This window comes from Thunnus maccoyii, chromosome 11 (assembly GCF_910596095.1).
Source record: "Thunnus maccoyii chromosome 11, fThuMac1.1, whole genome shotgun sequence".
In the NCBI taxonomy this organism is placed as follows: domain Eukaryota; kingdom Metazoa; phylum Chordata; class Actinopteri; order Scombriformes; family Scombridae; genus Thunnus; species Thunnus maccoyii.
This window is the reverse complement of record NC_056543.1, coordinates 10816941-10836022: the sequence shown is the minus strand read 5'-3', so window position 1 is coordinate 10836022 and position 19082 is coordinate 10816941. Positions and strand designations below refer to the sequence as shown.

Here is a 19082-nt window from a genome sequence, read left to right as displayed (position 1 = left end):
CACATTACTTACATCAACTGAAGCTATGTTCCCAACCCTTTAGGAGCTGTGAATTAAAGGTCGACAATGTGGGGTTTTTTTTTTTCAAGGAGCAGTGGCCTTTTTTTTTTTTAAAGGGCTGGATGGAAAATGTTTTCCTCTTCAGAAAAGCTTTATGTTCTCTCCTCACTCAGAGACAGACACGAGTAAAACTGAGATGGAGACGCAGCAGGAGAGAGAATATAACATCGACCCAGCACAGCAGAGACAAATACGGCTAACCATAGAACTGTTTTTTTTTTTTTTGTTTTTCCTCCACTCATTTAAAAGAATTAGAAAAAATGTGTCAATTTGTATGAATGTGTCAGGTCAGTGCTGTTTGTCTAGACTCGGTGTAACCTCAACTTATAACAATGCAAAACTCATTAGGATTTAGTTAAGAGGGAGAAACACATCGGAGATAAATTCACAGCCACTATCTAGCCGGCCAGACACACCATTTGTTTTCCGTTTTCAAAGTCAGGCTGTGGACAAAACAACATCTTCCTTTGTCCCCATGCCAGACAGACTTGCTAAAAGCCACTTTGGTCGCTCATTCGGAACGTGCTGTAGATGTTTTGATGGCTGCATTATTTGGCGAAGCAATCACCAGTGGAATAAACGTCCAGCTCTGATTCTTTATCATTATTAACGTGGAGCGTGGCTTGTTAATGCAATGTAAATAACTTTTTTTTTTTTCTGTATGAAGCATTGTTGGGTTCAAATGACAAATTTCCCAAGCTATAGGAACAGAAAATGCACCCGTGAAAATGAGCTGTTTAACAACTCTGGTTGTCTAAATGATGGACATCATTTGTGGTTTCTTCAGACTAACTTCAAAAGGTTGGAAGGTGGTCATACCATATATTTTGCCATCATGTGGTGTTGTGGTACATCCAGTACTGTTAGTTCTGGCTTATAAACTGTTCAGAGCTGTCTGTGGAGCACTGCTGCGTAGTCTACAGTACTTACAGAGTTAATGATGAGATCAATCTTTAATTAAGTAACTTTCTTTCCTTAGATACGCGACCAGGTGCTCAGTGTTGTGTTGACACACAGGGACGTTCAAGATTATCTCATCACACACTCACTCCTGCGTGGGTCTTGCTGACGTGGAAAATATTTCTTTTTGGCTCCAGATAGAAAAGCCATTGTATCTTTTGACCTTAATTTCTTTTGTTACAGGGCATCGAATGGACCAACATTGAATATTTCAACAATGCTGTTATCTGTGACCTCATTGAGAATGTAAGTCAGTTTCTCAGTCCCGAGAAACCACACAAACCAACTCAGCATAAATCCGCATTTTGAGTCTGGCCTTGTAAATTGAAAGTAATCATCAACAGAAGCATGATTATTCCAGCATTTTGACCCAGGTCAAAAAGGCTTTCGTAGCACTTTTAATAAAAGTGTTTTTCAGTGGTCAAAAGCCAATTTCAAAAAGTAATACTGTTACATTTATAGTGCAGTATCAAACAGTTTATTACTGTGAATTTAAACCACTTTCATGTCTGTGCACATTTCTTTGCCCAGAACCAAAACGGCATCTTGGCCATGTTAGACGAGGAGTGCCTGAGGCCTGGGACAGTCACTGATGAGACCTTCCTGGACAAACTGAACACCATCTGTGCTGAGCACCAGCACTTCGAGAGCCGCCTCAGCAAGAATTCAAAGTTCCTCACCGACCACAGCCTGCCACACAATTGCTTCCGCATCCAGCACTACGCTGGCAAGGTACCGGACAGGAGTCTACAGCAAATGATGAAGACTTTTCAGATGAAATGCTATATAGTTGTTAATGTATACACAGTTGTTAAGAGAATGCAAAAAAACACTGAAGAGATTAGAGTCATGTTATGATGGTATTATCCATGATGCAGAAATGGGCATCAGTGAACTGTGAAGGATCACAAAACAAATGGAGAAAGGTGTAATGCTTAGTGTGCAGTCAGTATGCATAATTAAAATTTTTTGTTCAGTTGTTCCTCTTTTCATGAATTAATAAAAAGAAAATTCATTTTAGTAATTTAGTGTTTTTCATTCTTCTGTCTGTATCAAGGTGCTGTACCGTGCCGAGGGCTTTGTAGATAAGAACAACGACCTGTTATACCGGGACCTGTCACAAGCCATGTACAAGGCCAACCACAGCCTCATCAAACAGCTGTTCCCTGAAGGCAACCCAGGCAAAGTGAACCTGAAGAGACCACCAACTGCTGGATTCCAGTTCAAAGCATCCGTGGGGACGCTGATGAGGAACCTGCAGACCAAGAACCCGAACTACATCCGGTAATTTATACAGAGAGTGTATCAGTTATTATTGTGTCAGTCTAGGATATTATGAGTATGTTTTGTGTGTGTGTGAGAGAGAGAGAAATTTTCTGTTATTGTTTCAAAATGTTGGCCCCAAAAATAGTGCTTTAATGGAAAATGACACAAACTTCCCATGCAATAATTACTGATATCCAGTACCATTTTAAACCCCCATTCTACCATTTGATGAGTAGAAAACAAGGTATAATTCCCCCCAAACAGTCTTTTTCACCTTAGTATTATTGACATCAGCTATGGCACAACCACACTGTGACATAATAAGTCTTTAAAGTGCTTCTGATTAAAGATTCAAGACATATATGATGTCAATCTTGAATAAGCTGGAAAAACAATATCTGATTTTTAAATAAAAGGATGTTATCAGATCATTACAACAGTCTAACCTCTCGTCTTGTCGCCCAGGTGCATCAAGCCCAACGACAAGAAGGCATCCCACATCTTCACCGAGTCTCTGGTCCGCCATCAGGTGCGCTACCTGGGCCTGATGGAGAACGTCCGTGTGAGGAGAGCAGGGTACGCCTTCCGCCAGGCCTACGAGCCCTGCCTGGAGCGCTACAAAATGCTCTGCAAAAAGACCTGGCCCCATTGGAGAGGGCCTGCCAGGTAATTGTTATATTTACTCCGAAGCAGTTAAGTTATGAGGCAGGTGAGGGGAGCAGAGTGGGGGGGGGCCCCGTCACTGGAAGGTCGCCAGAACAAATCCTGCCGAGGTTTTTGGTGAGAAAATAGTGACACTGGAAACTAAGCACACTCCCAGGTGTCTTTAACCGAGGCACTGAACTTCCAGTTACTCCTGATGGACCGACTCTGTGACCAGCGCTAATAGGTTGTAGCTGGAGCGGTCAGCTCCCAGGTGTGATTGTGAGGACCTGTGTGAATGTGAAGCAGGTTGTTACTAGAAAACAGCTCAGAAGACTTTCCCTGGATAAACCAAGATTTATATATAAGACTAGTTGACCCAACAGACTAACTTGTATATCTTTTATTAAGCATAGTGTTCGCCTTGATGATTATAACTTTATTATCTCATATACATATTCAGCACTATGCACACAACACATCAAAGTCCTCTTAGCCTCCTCCTAGAATCTAGTAGCAGTTCTGTCACATACCACTTGTTCACCATTGACAATTTCCTCCAAACCACAACATGTTGAGACATTTCATCCTTATCTGTCTCCTCCGTTCCATATCAGCCAGACTTGCATGTTTCATCCACTGTGCTGGTAAAAGCACTGATTCCTATCTTGTGCTTTTCAGCCATCCGTCAGTGCTTTGTGTGGTTTCCTTATACCCTCCTCCCACATGTTTCTGTAGATATTTTGCTATCTTCTTTTTATCATTTTTTTGTCCATTTCCTAAACTCTTTGTAATCCATGCTGTTCTCCTCTGTTCTCTCCTTGTTCATTTGTGCCCATTACGTGTCCAAATTCTTATCACCGCTTCTATACATTTGTGCTTGTGTTGTTTATAACCACTTGACATGTGAAGGGTGCTTTCAATGACCTCTTTGACTCCTCTGGTTTCCCACAGAGAAGGAGTAGAGGTGCTGATGTCTGACCTTCAGGTCCCCACTGAAGAGTTCTCCTACGGCCGCTCCAAGATCTTCATCAGGAACCCAAGAACGGTAGGAACCGCACAGTAAAACACAAAATTTATATCCCTAAAATTATGTTCTTCCAGTTTTGACATCTGCTGTGTATCAACTAAACGCTTGATCTGGTAGATCAAGCTGTGTTTGAATGTTTAAAGGTTGAATCCAGTGTGCTCAACCGCCCTGTTTTCTCACAGTAAGATGTTTGTAAAGCAGGGTGGGCTGTACATCGAGCCCCCATTTGAGCAATTAGCATGCAACCACCACTCTGAAAACACATGGTTTCACTTATCCATCCCATCTAACATGGGAAATGAGCGTCTTTACTCCGTGCTCGTAGGCTCCTCAAGCCTGCAGCATTTGAGTGGACCTTCTCCCCACCCTGCAGAAGACCAAACAAAGCTTGGAATAACATGATCTCATAGTGGGAGAATTTTTTTTTTCCCCCCTCTAATTGCTTTCTCTGTCTGATCAACTTATCTCCATTAAATGTATCTGCCAGCTGCAAAAGCACTAAACAGAGCAGATTTTAATCCATATTCTCAGACCATATTTGTTTTGGCTGTTAATCCAATGCAACCACACCTTTTTGTTTAATTGTCATCAAGGTTTTGAGAAATTCTTTATTAGAAAACAAAGAATAATGAGACCTTGCCTAAACTAATGTGGCATCTCCTGCTTATCTAGACACAACGCTGATTAAATTCAGGTTAATGTGCAAACAAGATTAGACGACCTGGCATTGAGAAATCCTACATGTATTTTCAAGCGGTGATATCAAATGACCCGGGAATCTATGCCAGCAGATGAACCAATTGCATGAGTTTACAGCAGAACAATAAATGGTGTACTCACACCCCCTGATAAAGATAAGTTAATAGGTAATTTTTTATTGTCTTGCCGTAAGCCCGAGCAATAAATGTGATGATTGTGGTGATTGGACTTTGTTCTTGATATCACTGAATCAATATTTGCCATGATAAAATTTAAAAAAAAAAAAAATTCTATAAAGATAAACTTTGCTTTCTCCATGATGGTGTTACAGATGTTAAAAAGACTTCCCAGAAGAAAACCGTCTTTTGAAACCCCTCTGCACTGTATGTAAGGGTGTTGTCTTCTTCTCTCTCTTGTCTTCTCTGCAGCTCTTCTTCTTGGAGGAGAGGAGGAGGCAGTGCCTACAAGACTTGGCCACGCTCATTCAGAAGATCTACCGCGGCTGGAAGTGCCGCAGCCACTTCTTGCTGCTGAAAAAGAGTCAGATCGTGGTGGCAGCGTGGTACCGTCGATACGCAGTGAGGCTCTTGTGGAATTAAAACAAAAAAAATACACACCTAGCAAGAATTGAAAAGACAAATAACTGATAAAATATGAAGTCAAACAAAATGCATTAAGTGTTGTTAATATCTTATCTACTCCTTTTTTCATCTCACAGCAACAAAAGAAATACCAGAAGATCAAGAGCGCCACCACTGTGGTGCAGTCCTACACCAGAGGATGGCAGGTGCGCATTTCTCTCTCTGTGTATTCATTTTGTTCAGAATAAAATGATGCAAGAAGCAATGCAGAAATCATGACATAAACAACATTAAAATATTTCCACCAGGCCCGCAAACTCCTGAGAGAGCTGAAATATCAGAAGAGATGTGAAGAGGCAGCAACCACCATCGCAGCCTACTGGCACGGCACCCAGGTACTGATGCATTAAAGTGCAGGGGGGGGGATATCAGAGAGCGAGGAGCCTACCTCGACAGAGCATCAGCCTGGCTTTGATCCAGGCTTTTTTATTCATGTTGCAAAAAAAAAAAAAAGACCACTCTTGAAGACTTAACAGTATTTCCTACATAAATCTTCATCTCATGCAATGCTCCTGCTAATGGCTCCACTTTATTACAAAAATTATGTTCCTTTCTAAAAATCTTTCTATGCTTGGTGTTTTTTTTTCTGCTGTATTCCTTTAATCCTGCCTCTTTTTGCTGATCACACAACTGCCACTTCTTCTTCTTCTTCTTTTTTTTTTCTCTCTACCCCGCCCCATTCCTTTTTCACTTTCCTTTCTCGATCCTTTTCCTTCTCACAACCTGTCTTACTCCTAACGCCCACCCGCATCCCACCAGGCTCGGATGGAACTGAGACGTCTAAAACAAGAAGCGCGGAATAAACATGCCGTGACAGTAATTTGGGCATACTGGCAGGGAACCAAGGTATTTCAACCCAGCTGTAGTGTGTCCCTGTCCCAGCTGTCTTGTCATCCCTGTTCACCATATCCCATCCCATTTCATTGAAAGTGCCTAATAGAGTAGCTGCCCCTCTGAATTAACCCCAATCCCGGTCCTTCTGTTATCCACTAGCCTGAATATTGTGCCTTATTGTTGTTTTTGTTCTGTTTTCTGTTTTGTAGCCGTTAACCGCGCATGCAGGATTGTCTTGAAAGTTTGCAGATTGACATGTTGTGGTTGTTAAGTTTGTTTTTCAGTCATGGCATCATAGGCATATGCAACCGAAATTATCTCTGTAAAGCAGCCACAATGAGATCCTTTAACATGGCTCACATATTTTGAATTTTTTTTTTTTGTCTTTAGTTTGTTTTCTATCTAATATGTTTTTCTTTTATTATGTGTTTATTATAATTTGTTGCCCACCACACAGATCATTTTCACTGTATTCTTTACTCTCAGTAAACTGATATGCCTACAACAAAACACAGAGAAGCTCTTACGAACAAGCATGGAATAATGACAATATGATGGCAACGAGCATATGTGTATAATTACAGCTACTTCGACTTGTCGTCTGCACGCATAACATACCATTATTTTATCAGCATCTACATTATCATTTCAGATATCCTTTGTTGTTGTAAAAATTAATATTTTATTTCAAGGTCTCATAACGCTGATAACTATCAATTCAGACTCATTATAGATGGCATTTAAGATTATTCAGTGTTGTATGAGAACTTTGCTCTTAGTAAACAAGGCTGCTTATTCGTCAACATTTTTACACACCTCTAGATAATATTTAATAATTTAATAATAATCCAGCTTGTCAAACCAGCAAATAAATAAAAGTTTCCGTCAAAAACATGAACAAAATACAGAGGCAGAAAACATGAGCAGCACTCAACCGGCATGTTGATGTTTAAATACACGGTGTCCCATCTCTTGACATCTTCTGTTGTCTTTCGTCAATGTTTCCTCCATAACGCTTTTTTACACCTACGCAGTATCTCACCGCGGACAATTAACTTTTGATTTCCATTGAAATTAACCTCCTCCACAACTGCCACCGCTTTTCATCAGGCTCGGAGGGAGCTGCGTCAGCTGAAGGAGGAGGCGAGGAATAAACATGCCGTATCGGTCATTTGGGCCGGCTGGCAGGGCACCAAGGTATTTGGGAAGCCTGTTGACTTGACTTGTCGTGACTTGCCGCCTCCATCGACCCCCACCCACTCCCACCCCTCCCATCCCCACCCCCAAAAAACCCTCAACATATATCCATCAGTCTGCTTACCTCATTCTAAACATTACATTTATGATGCAAGGCAGTACCAGACACCCTTTCACATACACTCAGACTGTCGTCCCCTGGATGGAGTCTTACGAATAGAAGCAAAACAGTTGTTATTGCAGTTACAGTCCTATGTCATTGAAGGTACAGTCACACACACACATCAGACAAGTCTCTTCCAGGTCATGTTTTTAAATGTGTTTTCAGCTTCTTCATCCAAGGTCCATGCCTCTCCACTGCACGCTGCCTGCTCTCCCTGCACGATTTCCTTCTATTTGTGTAGTTAATGCATGTTTTCTCTTCGTCTTGCAGTACTGTTTGTCTTTTTAGATGGAACTGTTTGGATCCTTTGAGGTGACCTCTGCTGCCTGAGTTGTGACTTTTGCTCTTCTCCTGTTTCACTCAAAGTTCCACTAAAAAGCTCCAAGTCTGTTTCCCTTACAGAGACTCCCCTGATAAATGTTCATGTGACCCACAGTGTCATGTTCGTTTCTGGAAGCGGGAATAGAAGAGCTGTACTTTTTACAGTCTCTTGATGGTCACACAGGGTTTGAGTGCAGTGGGTGTGGGCGTGTGCGTGTGTGTGTGTGTGTGGTTGTGTGTGTGCGTGTATGTGTGTTTTTGATGTTTGCTCACCTCAGGCAAAAGAATGTCTCCCTCTTCTTCCTCTCATCTTCTCCTGCTTCATTTTTTCCCGCTCCTTGTCTCCTCCCGCCCACCCCCTTGAACAGGCTCGCAGGGAGCTGAGGAGACTGAAGGAAGAAGCCAGGCGTAAGCATGCTGTCGCTGTGATTTGGGCCTACTGGCAGGGACTCAAGGTACCTACCAGCCCCACAGCGCAGCTATCACCATCACGTCTTGCCACCCACTCAACACCCCTGACCCTCCTCATCCTCCACAATCATCTATCTTCAGAAAGCCAGTCTCTGCCTTGTATAGCGATCACACTTAATTCATAATGACATTGTTTCAAACTGTGTGCAGCTTTCGACACAAACGTCCCAGAGGTTAAAGACATTGAGAAACAAGTTGTTACATGTGTTTATCAGTTGATCTATTACATCAACTCTTGTTGAAACTCGCTGACTAAATATTCCCACCATCAAAACAGTAAAAAATGTCCATAATCAACACTGAACTATTCTTTTACAAAGATTAATATAGCATGAACAGACGTAGATTTATTTACATCAGAGTCAAGTATTGTTTTTCTTGCAACAGTTTTTCCCCTAGTTTTGCTTCTATATGGAAAACCTAATCCCCTCGCCTTCGTGTGACTTTCTTGTGGGACTTGCAGGACTTGTTGTCCTTGAACATTTATCCCTGAGCCACCAATACGGCCCAGAGAAATGTATTTAACACAATAACTCTGATCTCTTAAAACAAAAGAACATTTTCAGTTTAACCTGGTGGTTTTTCTCTGCAGAGGTTTTGAGACTTCTTCCCACCAGTCAGTGCTCAAAACACTGAAAAATCACACATGAAACAATGTCCTGGTTACTCTCTAACAGTTATCATTAGAAAACTCTGACTAGAGGATACGGTAAAACAGTTAAGTCTAAACATCCTCCTGTAATTCCATAGTTCAGATGAAATGACTTATTATTTAGGGACAGACGCTTTTTACTGGTTTTTGAGGGTTTCAGTTATAAACCAACACCCTGACCGACATGGCAGAGGCTGTCTGTCTGTTTCCGATCTGTTCTTTTCTTAACATCTTACTCTGTCCTGTTTATCTGTGCAACTAACCCTCATGTAAAGCAGCGCCGTTTCTGTACGCAACACTATTTGTTTCACCTCTTATTTCTGGCATATAAAGTATGTGTGTCTGACGTTTTGTTGATTGTGTTCCGTGTCTGCTTGGTCTTAGAAGAATCGCACTGGTCATTTGTTGCTGTGTTAATCTTTTCATCATTTTAATTGACCAGCCTGCACCTCACAGTACACAGTGCACCTGTTCACAACTCAATTTGTGCAATTAAAGTCAGCATGAAGGTCATGTGTCATAACCATCATTGAGTTTTCAGTAATTAATTTGAAGCAATCATTGTAATTTTAATTAATTTCAGCAGCTTGGAGGTAACTCCGTCTGTTCCAGGTGTTCGGTGTTTGTGACTAACCAAATGTCTGTTGTTCTAGTGTGCTGTTTGTGTAAATCAGTGTCTTCCCTTTCTTTCCCGCCTCACGTCAAACTAATAGGTGACAATATGTGTTTGACAGTTTATTTTTTTTACTCATTTGCTGTAACAGGTCCGCAGAGAATACAGAAAATTCTTCAGGGCAAATGCAGGCAAGAAGATCTATGAGTTCACCATCCAGAGAATTGTAAGTAGAACTTGAATATTTGCTTGAAAGCTTAATCGAATAAACGTAAACTCTGAAAACAATGATGTATGAGTGAAGGAATTGTGTTGTTGTTCTTTTCAATATTCAGTAAAATGTAAGTTACCCCCCTACATTCAGAGAAATCAAACTAGATTCCCTTGTGTCTGTTTTTTCTAGATGCAAAAGTACTTCCTGGGACTGAAGAGGGACTTGCCTTCCATGTCACCCATAGACAAGAGCTGGCCCTCCAGGCCTTACCTCTTCCTGGACGGAGTCCACACAGAGCTCCGGAGAATCTTCCACCTCTGGAGGGTCGGTCACAAATAACCTGTCATTTCATGATTTATACAGTCAAAGTAAATATTGTCTGTATCTGGTTGACGGATGCCTAGTAGAACGATGTCAGCATTTCAGTCATAGACGTTTGTCAGATATTAAATTTATGATATGAAATAGCATAAAGTACCAGAACCTCAGGCTGCAACAACCAGTCACAAAAGTAGTCAAATCATAAAGATGTACCAGCAGTGATCCTATCAATGATTGATCAAATACATATATAGATTAAGATGAGCTATGCATCACAAGATCCATTGAATACAATAGAAAATACACTACAAGATGAATAATATTAACGAGAGTCCTGTATGTGAACTTTTCATTTGTGTTTTCAGTGTAAGAAATACAGGAGCACATTCACAGAGGAGAAGAAGGCAGTGTATGAGGAGAAGCTGGAGGCAAGTGAGATCTTCAAGGATAAAAAGGCTCTCTACCCGAGCAGGTACCTGAAATCTACTGGAGCACAGTTCTGTTTCTTTCATGGCATAGGTGTATATGAGTAATATGTATGGACACATGGGGGAAATAGCTCACTTTCTGATGAATTAGTTAAATGAGTTTTGTGAGTCTCTTCCTTTTTTGACTCTTGTGTTTTCTCTCAGCGTGAGCCAGCCCTTCAAAGGAGACTACCTGGAGATCCGCAAGAACCCCAAGTACCAGAAACTGAACAGTGCTGTGGAGGAGAAGGTTCTGCTGGCTGATGTGGTCAACAAGATCAACAGGGCCAATGGCAAGGTAAGAAAGATCGCACACACTACAATATTTAGTTTGTACAAGAGCTGAAAAGTCAAAAAATATAAGCTGTGATCACATCGTGACCTGCTGTTTAGAGTCTTGCTCCACTTTTCGGCACAAGCCTCGTTGAGCACAAAACTATTAGGATGTTTTGATGTGTATTTCACCCAGCTTTACAACAATCTGTTGTTTTTTTGACATCCTAACAACTGACATCATATTTGCTTCAGCAGATAACGGACATTTCTTGGATAGATGTATTATTTCTTACTCTTAACCCTGCCCCAGAGAAAAAAACAAACCAAAAAAAACAATTTCAGCCTTTACATCTGCCTTTTGCCATAATGTGGAGGTGAGAGGCACAATTTCAGATTGACGGACTGGATCTGCTCTCATTCGCAGGGTACAGCTCGGATCTTCCTGCTGACTAAGAACAGCGTTGTCCTGGCTGACCAGAAGACAGGCCAGGTGAAGGCCAGCGTCCCTCTGCCGGACCTCACCAGTGTGTCAGTCAGCACACAGAGTGATGGTTTCTTCGCTCTCAAACTTAAGGAGGTGAGGGAGACCTGTTGTGATTTATAGTTGTAGTGGAATTATGATTCAGATCAAGTCAAAGGAATAGTCCGACAATTTGGGAGATACACTTATTCCCTTTTTTGCCGGGAGCTAGATTGGAAGATCAATACCACTCTCCTTGCAAAAAATATGGAGCCAGAGGGGGTAAGGGATTAGCTGAGCTTAGCGTAAAGACTGGAAAAAAGGTGAAACAGCTAACCTGGCTCTGTCCAGTATCTGGTTTGTTCTATCTGTATTAAACATAAAAGTAGTATCAATCTTCTCACTATTCCTTTAAGGTCTGCTTAGACACTAATGTTGTTAAATGGTGGTCAATTGTGCATCTGTGTTTTTGATGCCCGTTCCATCATTATTTTGCTGTAGGGGTCAGCCTCAGCCGTCAAAGGAGACTTCTTACTCAGCAGCGAGCATCTGATTGAGATCATCACCAAACTCCACCACATCGGCTCCACCGCTGCGGACAGGGAGCAGCTCAACGTTGACATCTCAGACGAGTAAGAGAGCATGCAGAGTTCTATTCAGTTTTCAGGTTGAAACGTGTTAATATGCATCTTCCACCGGCATCCTGTTCAATGATGTTTTCTGTATAACAGGTTTCTGGTGCAGTTCAAGCAGGACAAAGTATGCGTCAAATTCATCCAAGGAGTCGCCAAGAACGGCAACAGTGTGTCCTGCAAGCGTAAGAACAACCGCCTGCTGGAGGTGTCAGTACCCGCAACAGCATAGAGCATCCCCCTCAACACCTCTCCAGTGCTGTTCTTGAGTGCTCAGATTGGGCACGATTAAAACACCAAACCACCATCCACTCCGAAAACTCTGGTCTCAAGAACCATCACCCCAGTGCCCACAATGGGCCCAAAAATGACAGTGCAGTTATTTGAGCTTGTTGCGATTTTTTTTTTTTTTTTTTTTTAATTTTGTTTTTCGTTTTTTCCTTCAGTCTCTTCTTATCAGAGTTACCATGGCACCACTATAGCTGTAACCATGTGCCACCTTTTTTGGCAAAGAAAGCCCTTGTCGGGGTTGCATGCCACAGAAATTTGGTGAAATGTTTCAATGGTGTTTTGTAAAACTGGGGTAAAGAGTTGAAGACGGATGAAAAAAAAAAAAATCTTGTGGGCACAAGAGATTTTTGTATACCAATGGTGATGTTGATAATGATTGTTCTGCCTGTATGTCGAATCAGTCTTTTGAGATAATGTTGTTATTATAAGAACCTTGTGACAAGCTCCAGCCTCAACTGGCCTCGACTGATCCATTTTTAAGTATCTCTGTCTTAAAATGTGAGACGGATGGGGAACTTTTGGGCTCGGCCTGTCAGAATTAGTGTCTCTGAAGAGAATACTGCACTTGTCTTCACCTCGGTGTAACCAAAAGATGATGACCTGAAAATGAATTTGATTGTATGTTGTATTATTTTCTATATATTTTTTCTGACAAAAAAAAAAAAGCACAGCGGGCAGTTGAGGAGTCAAATGTAATTTGCTATATTATTGTAAAACCACTTTTTGTATCCGCAATTCCTATGTGCCATTGAACAGGTCCCATGACTTGTCACGTGTCAGTGTACAAATACAGACATAGAAAAACCATATAGGTGATGGACCCTGTTCAGTTCCTGTTATTGACAATATGATTGCCAGCAAAACTCTTTGAAAGGGGGGGTATATCATCCTGTAGTGGCTGATTCTTGTCATCTTTGACAGCACTGCACATGTGATCAACTTCCATTATTCCCTACTAGCACAGTACAGTTTGTGACCATTTCCAAGCTTTATTTAATCTCTAAAGAGTTATTGTAAACTGAATCCAATGTTTTGCAAAGGCAGTAACACGTAGAATGTCATGTATGAATCAAAGAAGCATTATGTGGGACTTGATTAAGGATACTGACAAAGGCAGTGCAGACATTCCAGTGGAAGTATACCCGACCACAAGACGCAAAGGTACCCAGACCCTTTGTAATGTCCTCACCCGATTTTAAAGCTTTCAGTTTCTCTGGTGCAAAGTGAAACCCTTGACATTGATATTTCTTTTGCGTGCAATAAATAATGTTTTTTTTTCTCTTGATTATTCTTTTCCTGGCTAAACAGTAGTGACCACCAATAGAAGTCGCCATCACAAGCTGTACATAGGCTTTAGGCTGTAGCCCTGGCATGGACAAAGGGTTTCTTTAGTATCCTAACTTTAAATGCTGTGTTTATGAAATAGCTGTTTTTGCCACTGCAGCTTGAGCTATTGTAGTGCTTGACCCACTCTGACCTAATGTTTATTTTTCAAGGGGGAAAGACCAAATATTAAGCACACGTGACCATAGATATTTTTGATGTATCAGAAGAAATTGAGCAATTACAGCTTTTCCACCTTTCGAGTACTCGGTATATATTTACACACAAGCCAAATTTGATTATCAAAGAAGCAACAGTGCGCTATATTTTCAGGTATGTTGACTATAATCTTTATTTGGTTGTACTGGTAGTTTGTACTGATTTCTAAGTCAACCAGTGGTTTCTCTGAGGGAATAACACTTGGTCTAGTCGTGTTTTGCAATCCGATGTACCTTGGTTTGTGGCTGTTTTTTGTATTTTTTCATGTCACATACGACATAGGGATTTGAGAAATCGGTTGTTCCTGTCCCTTGCACAGGAACAACTGAGCTTAACGCCAGTCTTGATGTATTTGTTCCTTGGCTCTGCACAGTTTAAATGCAATTTTGCTAAGGGTGACATCTCCCTCCCCTCTCCTCTCTTCTGTGTTTTGTATTTGAACAATGGCTAGAACTGCAAAAATGATGTCTGCATTCTTGTGTGCCTAATGTAAACCTGTGCTGAGACAGAACATGGAAATGTTTCAATAGAACTCAATGTAACATTTACAAGTAATCTTTTTTAAATTAAATAAAGATCAGTAATAAATAAATGTTGTGGGAGTTTGTGACATTCTTTGCATTGTTATTATAGTATTTATTCCGGAGATACTAATTTTAGCCATTCACACATACCCATAAAGGATATTTCTGACCCTCAATTGATACTGAATGACAGATGCACAATGTTACAGGGCATTTTCCATGTACAGAGCCTTTTGAACAGTCTTTTTATCTAACCTACAGTGTACAAGCAACAGTCTAAATCAACCACATAGTACAACAGATTATTAAATCTCACATTCCTGAGAGGGTCTTGGTTGCTATTTATCAGCAGAATCAACAGGGGGGTTGGTTGGGACTGAATAGTCTTATGGGGCTTAGTTGCATTGGGGCTGGGCAGGCAGGCCTTGTAGTCAAGCAGCTGGCCAGATGTTTTCCATCACATCTGGGGAGAGCTGTCCTGGGTTAAATTCCGCGGCTTGGGGAGCGCTGCCGGCAACAGGTCTCCAGGGAGCAGCCCTCAGATTGAGCCCAGAGTGGTAAAAATAGCATACCATTTTGGGCTGCCCAGTACCCGGTTCCCACCACTCGGAAGGCTGGGAAAGGAAGGAGGAGTCCCAGCCTCCCCGTGGATATTCAACCCTCACTGGGAGTGCAAAGGAACTATACAATGTACAATCCCATCTCCTGCAAAGCCAAAGCAACACATCAGGAAGTGAGTTCTGGAGAGACAAGGTCCTTGTGGAAAAAAAATAAAGATTATTATAATGGTTCCTTCCTGAATATGAAGTACCACCATTCTAGGTTTGATGGAAACAAGAACTAGCACTTACAGGACATAGTTTTATAATGAAGGATCATAATGATATTAATTTGATTCTAATGAGAGGTGAACATGCTTATCATCTCTCAGAGGGGTGGGAGGTAGAATCATATTACTTCAGAGATTTGGTGATCTTTGGCGACATCCCATGGATTTTAAATGGTATTACAACAAAAACAAAAAAGAAAGTAAGGAGGATGTACAACAGGTAAATTGTCATTTTGATGTATTCTTACCAATCTAGAAAGCTATGTCTTGCATTAGAGAAGTGACATGATACTGGCTTTAATACCTAAATGTCCTCTAATACATAAATGCACAAAACATACTCTAATAATACATATAAGATTGGCATTCAATATATTTTTTAATATTTTAGATATTATATTATTGTGATGCAAAATTTTGTATAAAGGTTTTCCTGCAGAACCATTTATACAATATGTTGCAAAGTGAGTAGGCAGACTGAGAGCCTGCAAACAGCTGGATGTCTTGGGGAACTGTCCTGTTGGGATTTCACATCCTGTCCAAAATCCTATCAATTGAAGTGGATTGTAGTGCTGCTGGCAACAAATGCAATGTAGAAAAAAATGTAGTCATACAACATGACTGTGCAAACAGAATTACATTCCCACAACATGAGGAATACCTAGACCACACACACACACACACACACACACACACACACATGCAGGTGTGCCTCCTATCTTGATCGTGAAATCTTCCCTGTCTAGTAATAGATGGAGTGGGTGGACATTTGTTGGCCACAACTCTCTCTCTCTCTCTCTCACTCTCTCTCTATCTCTCTCTCTCACTAACAAGCTAACAAAGTTTGGTTATGGGCTTGTAGAGACCCAGAAATTATCATTGAGTATCCAATAGGAGTAGATGATGTGACTGTTAAATTGTACCACTCAGTGTGATGAAATCTAATCCCAATTTTTTGAAAATGTGTATGGCTTGAGATAACATTTTGATATCCAAACCACTGCTGAGTGGCAGCTTTGTCACTGTGAATAATCACCCTTTACATTAATTGGTGCTGGTGCTGGTACCCCAATTAAGGTTTCCTTTTACTTCCTAAATCTGATTACATGGCCTACTGTAATGTCTCAAAATGAATGGGAGGAATGTATTAACTGTAATGTGAAATTAAAGGACTCCAGTACTTTCTTGCCTAATGAAAAACTACAAAACAAAAAATACAGAAACTCACAATATACTGCATTACATTACAGTGTACATTTTTTTACTAACATATAATGTTACATATAAGTACAGTAGGCCTATTACAATGAAAACAAAATTACATTTAAAAAAAGATATGTCAAAGTATGAGTAAAATGAGATAAGATAAAGAGCACAGTGGCTGCTCGCCCCTGCATGTGCCCTGTAGACTGTTAAAAAGTCACTGCCTGGGGATAAAAGCTGTCTTTGAAAAGTGCTGTGTGCCCTGATGTAGCGATAGTGCTTACCTGATGGTGGCAGTGAAGATAGACGGTGACCTGGAAGAGTGAGTGAGTGTGATAATAGCTTGTGCCCTGTTCCTGCACCTTTGTAGTGTAGATCTCCTCCAGCTATGGCTGACCGGGCTGATTGCTATCTGTTATTTTTGATGCTGGCTTTGTAAAGTCACCTCACGTCAAGCACACACAGGTTAACAAACTTCCACTAGGAATCCTTTTTTTAAAGGTGCACCCATAAATGGTCACAATCCTTCATGACTGGAATATTGGTGGTTTTATACTTCCTAAAATCATTTGATTTTAAACATAGTTTGTTCTATCAATTATATAAAAAGCAAAAATCACACTTTTTATAGAATGTTTACTATCCTTTTGCTTTAACAGTCTGCTATTGATTTTTACATTTTTGCAAATTGTAAGAATCCATAATTCATTTCTTGGTTAAATTGTTCTAAAGAGTCTCTTATATCTTGTGATGTTTCCTTTATTAAATTTTCAGGCTCAGGTCTTTTAACTGTGGAGTTTTAGCACTTTATGCTCCAAAATCCCAACAGACAGGCCATAGGTGATACTGGCCCCCAATGAAATTGGACATATTTGTGTAATTATATAGCACAGACACTAGGGGCCAGTCAGATCCAGCTTGTGGAGCCGGCAATAACTTCCCTTAAGAAGCATTGATTTTCATAATCTGAAAGGAGGAAATTCTAGGCCCAGAGGTCCTTTGACTGCTGGTCATGAAGCTCTTGCTTTTGTCAACATCATTTAGGTGTATTTGAAATTGATTTGAGATCTTGATTTGAGAAAAAGCACATAATTAAATACATTCATTACTCATCAGTTAGTTCCTCATTTACATTCCCAGAAGAGGCTTTATGCTGGCATGTTGAAGCTGCTTCTCTTCCACAAGCTACTACTTACACATAGTCCTCCACAGTGCAACAGCACAACTACAACTACTGCCACTCGCACTGTATGGAAGTTTTTACGGGACTTAAATAGTTGTAACCCACAGAAGACAATTCACAAGTGTGTACCATGATCCACAAATATTTCGCTATCCATAAACATGTATTTTTTTTAAAAATTTGTGTTGTGTAAAGGTATAGCCACGAGAGAAATACGGAGAAATTTGCAAATACGCATAACTTGTTCTGTAAACATTTGCACATTTATGGATCCATTTGTACATGTGAAATTGGTTTTACACATTTGTTGATCGCTTCCTGTCACTTTGCACTGTGAGGTCGCCAAGGAGAACTAAAATAAACCGAATAACATTAAACCTAGGAGGCTACCAATTTTATGCCCCTGGAAAATTACCACAGCCTTTCTCGAGTCCTGAAATTTACTGCTGGCTAAAGTCAATAATATCAAAGTGCGGCGAAAACTAATGAATCTCTAAATTCAACATGCACCAGCCTCCCCCACCCTTCTCCCAACCTTTCTGTCTGTCTACCTTTAATATGATGTTGCATATTATTACAGATGAAATCTTCATAAGTAACCTTTCGTCATAAAGTAGTGAACAATGAGATATTATATAATTATATATTATAATAGCATATTGTCTGCCCCTTTGGAGAGAATTTCTGAACTGACAGTTCTCTCAAGCCATCTATTGTGATGCCATTTGTAGGCAGTATATGATTTGTTTTTCCAGCACTTTGGGTGGCAATGACTGCCAGCTCCACAATAACAAGAGCTAAGTGTCAGTCATTTTTAGAAACTGAGAAAAAGAGCAATTATTAAATCATGTGCATCTTTAAAGATATCTTCCCATTGCGGTCAAAAGAAAGATATTTGCACCCAAATTAGGGGTTTTGTATGGCAGCATTTATATATTACAAACACCTCCTATGTGAGCGGGAAGTTAGTTAACCGTATTGACTGGCTGTATTGAGCTGTCACAGCGTCAAGGCTGATTTCATTATTGAGTGAGGGAGTTTAGGATGTAGATGTCAACACATTGGCCACCAGCCGGGTGATTTACTTTGGCATAAATCTATGCTGTGATTTAAATGAAAGCACCCCTCATGACCAGAAACAGACTATCTGTCACTTGGGGGAAATTCATTTCTTTCACCTTCCATGTAGGATTAATAAGGTGAATGTCTAGCTTTGGAGGTCACCTTGCAGGTCATTTTATTGGCAATGTTATTATTATATTTGTGGAATTCGTGTTTTTGAACTGTTAAGATTTTTAATGGTAAATACCTCTTGTCATTGGTAATTTGCATTTTCTCTTTTCTTGGTTATACAATGTGTTGTTGCTTTTTGATATAACAATAACAATACAAAAAGAAACACATCTTATGTGAGTTTTATTAAAACAAGTTATCGAGTAAATTCTTTTAATGATAAATGTGCACTGTGGTGACTGATGTGGACATAGGGACAACAAGACAACAAGAATACAGAAAGTTACGGAGAAATAAAGGCAGACAGGGAGGGACACCCACACAGAGTATTACTGCCCCTGACAGTGTGTCAGGCAGT

At 40.5% G+C, this 19082-nt stretch overlaps 1 protein-coding gene across 3 annotated transcripts in view; it reads left to right on the top strand.

The window, feature by feature from the left end:
* Positions 1-14344, top strand: part of myo1b (myosin IB) — a 64831-nt gene extending 50487 nt beyond the window's left edge. Inside the window, exons 15-32 of one of the 3 annotated variants that reach the window (XM_042425751.1) lie at positions 1204-1266; positions 1552-1752; positions 2078-2304; positions 2752-2952; positions 3883-3976; positions 5086-5235; positions 5376-5444; positions 5547-5633; positions 6058-6144; positions 7243-7329; positions 8182-8268; positions 9701-9775; positions 9953-10087; positions 10450-10556; positions 10717-10849; positions 11252-11404; positions 11789-11919; positions 12019-14344. In XM_042425751.1, the coding sequence (XP_042281685.1) occupies positions 1204-1266; positions 1552-1752; positions 2078-2304; positions 2752-2952; positions 3883-3976; positions 5086-5235; positions 5376-5444; positions 5547-5633; positions 6058-6144; positions 7243-7329; positions 8182-8268; positions 9701-9775; positions 9953-10087; positions 10450-10556; positions 10717-10849; positions 11252-11404; positions 11789-11919; positions 12019-12151 (2220 nt within the window). In that variant the 3' untranslated portion in view covers positions 12152-14344. The remainder of the gene's footprint in view (positions 1-1203; positions 1267-1551; positions 1753-2077; positions 2305-2751; positions 2953-3882; positions 3977-5085; positions 5236-5375; positions 5445-5546; positions 5634-6057; positions 6145-7242; positions 7330-8181; positions 8269-9700; positions 9776-9952; positions 10088-10449; positions 10557-10716; positions 10850-11251; positions 11405-11788; positions 11920-12018) is intronic. The other 2 variants (XM_042425749.1, XM_042425750.1) reach the window with 2 other exon arrangements.
* The last annotated feature ends 4738 nt before the right edge of the window (positions 14345-19082 follow it).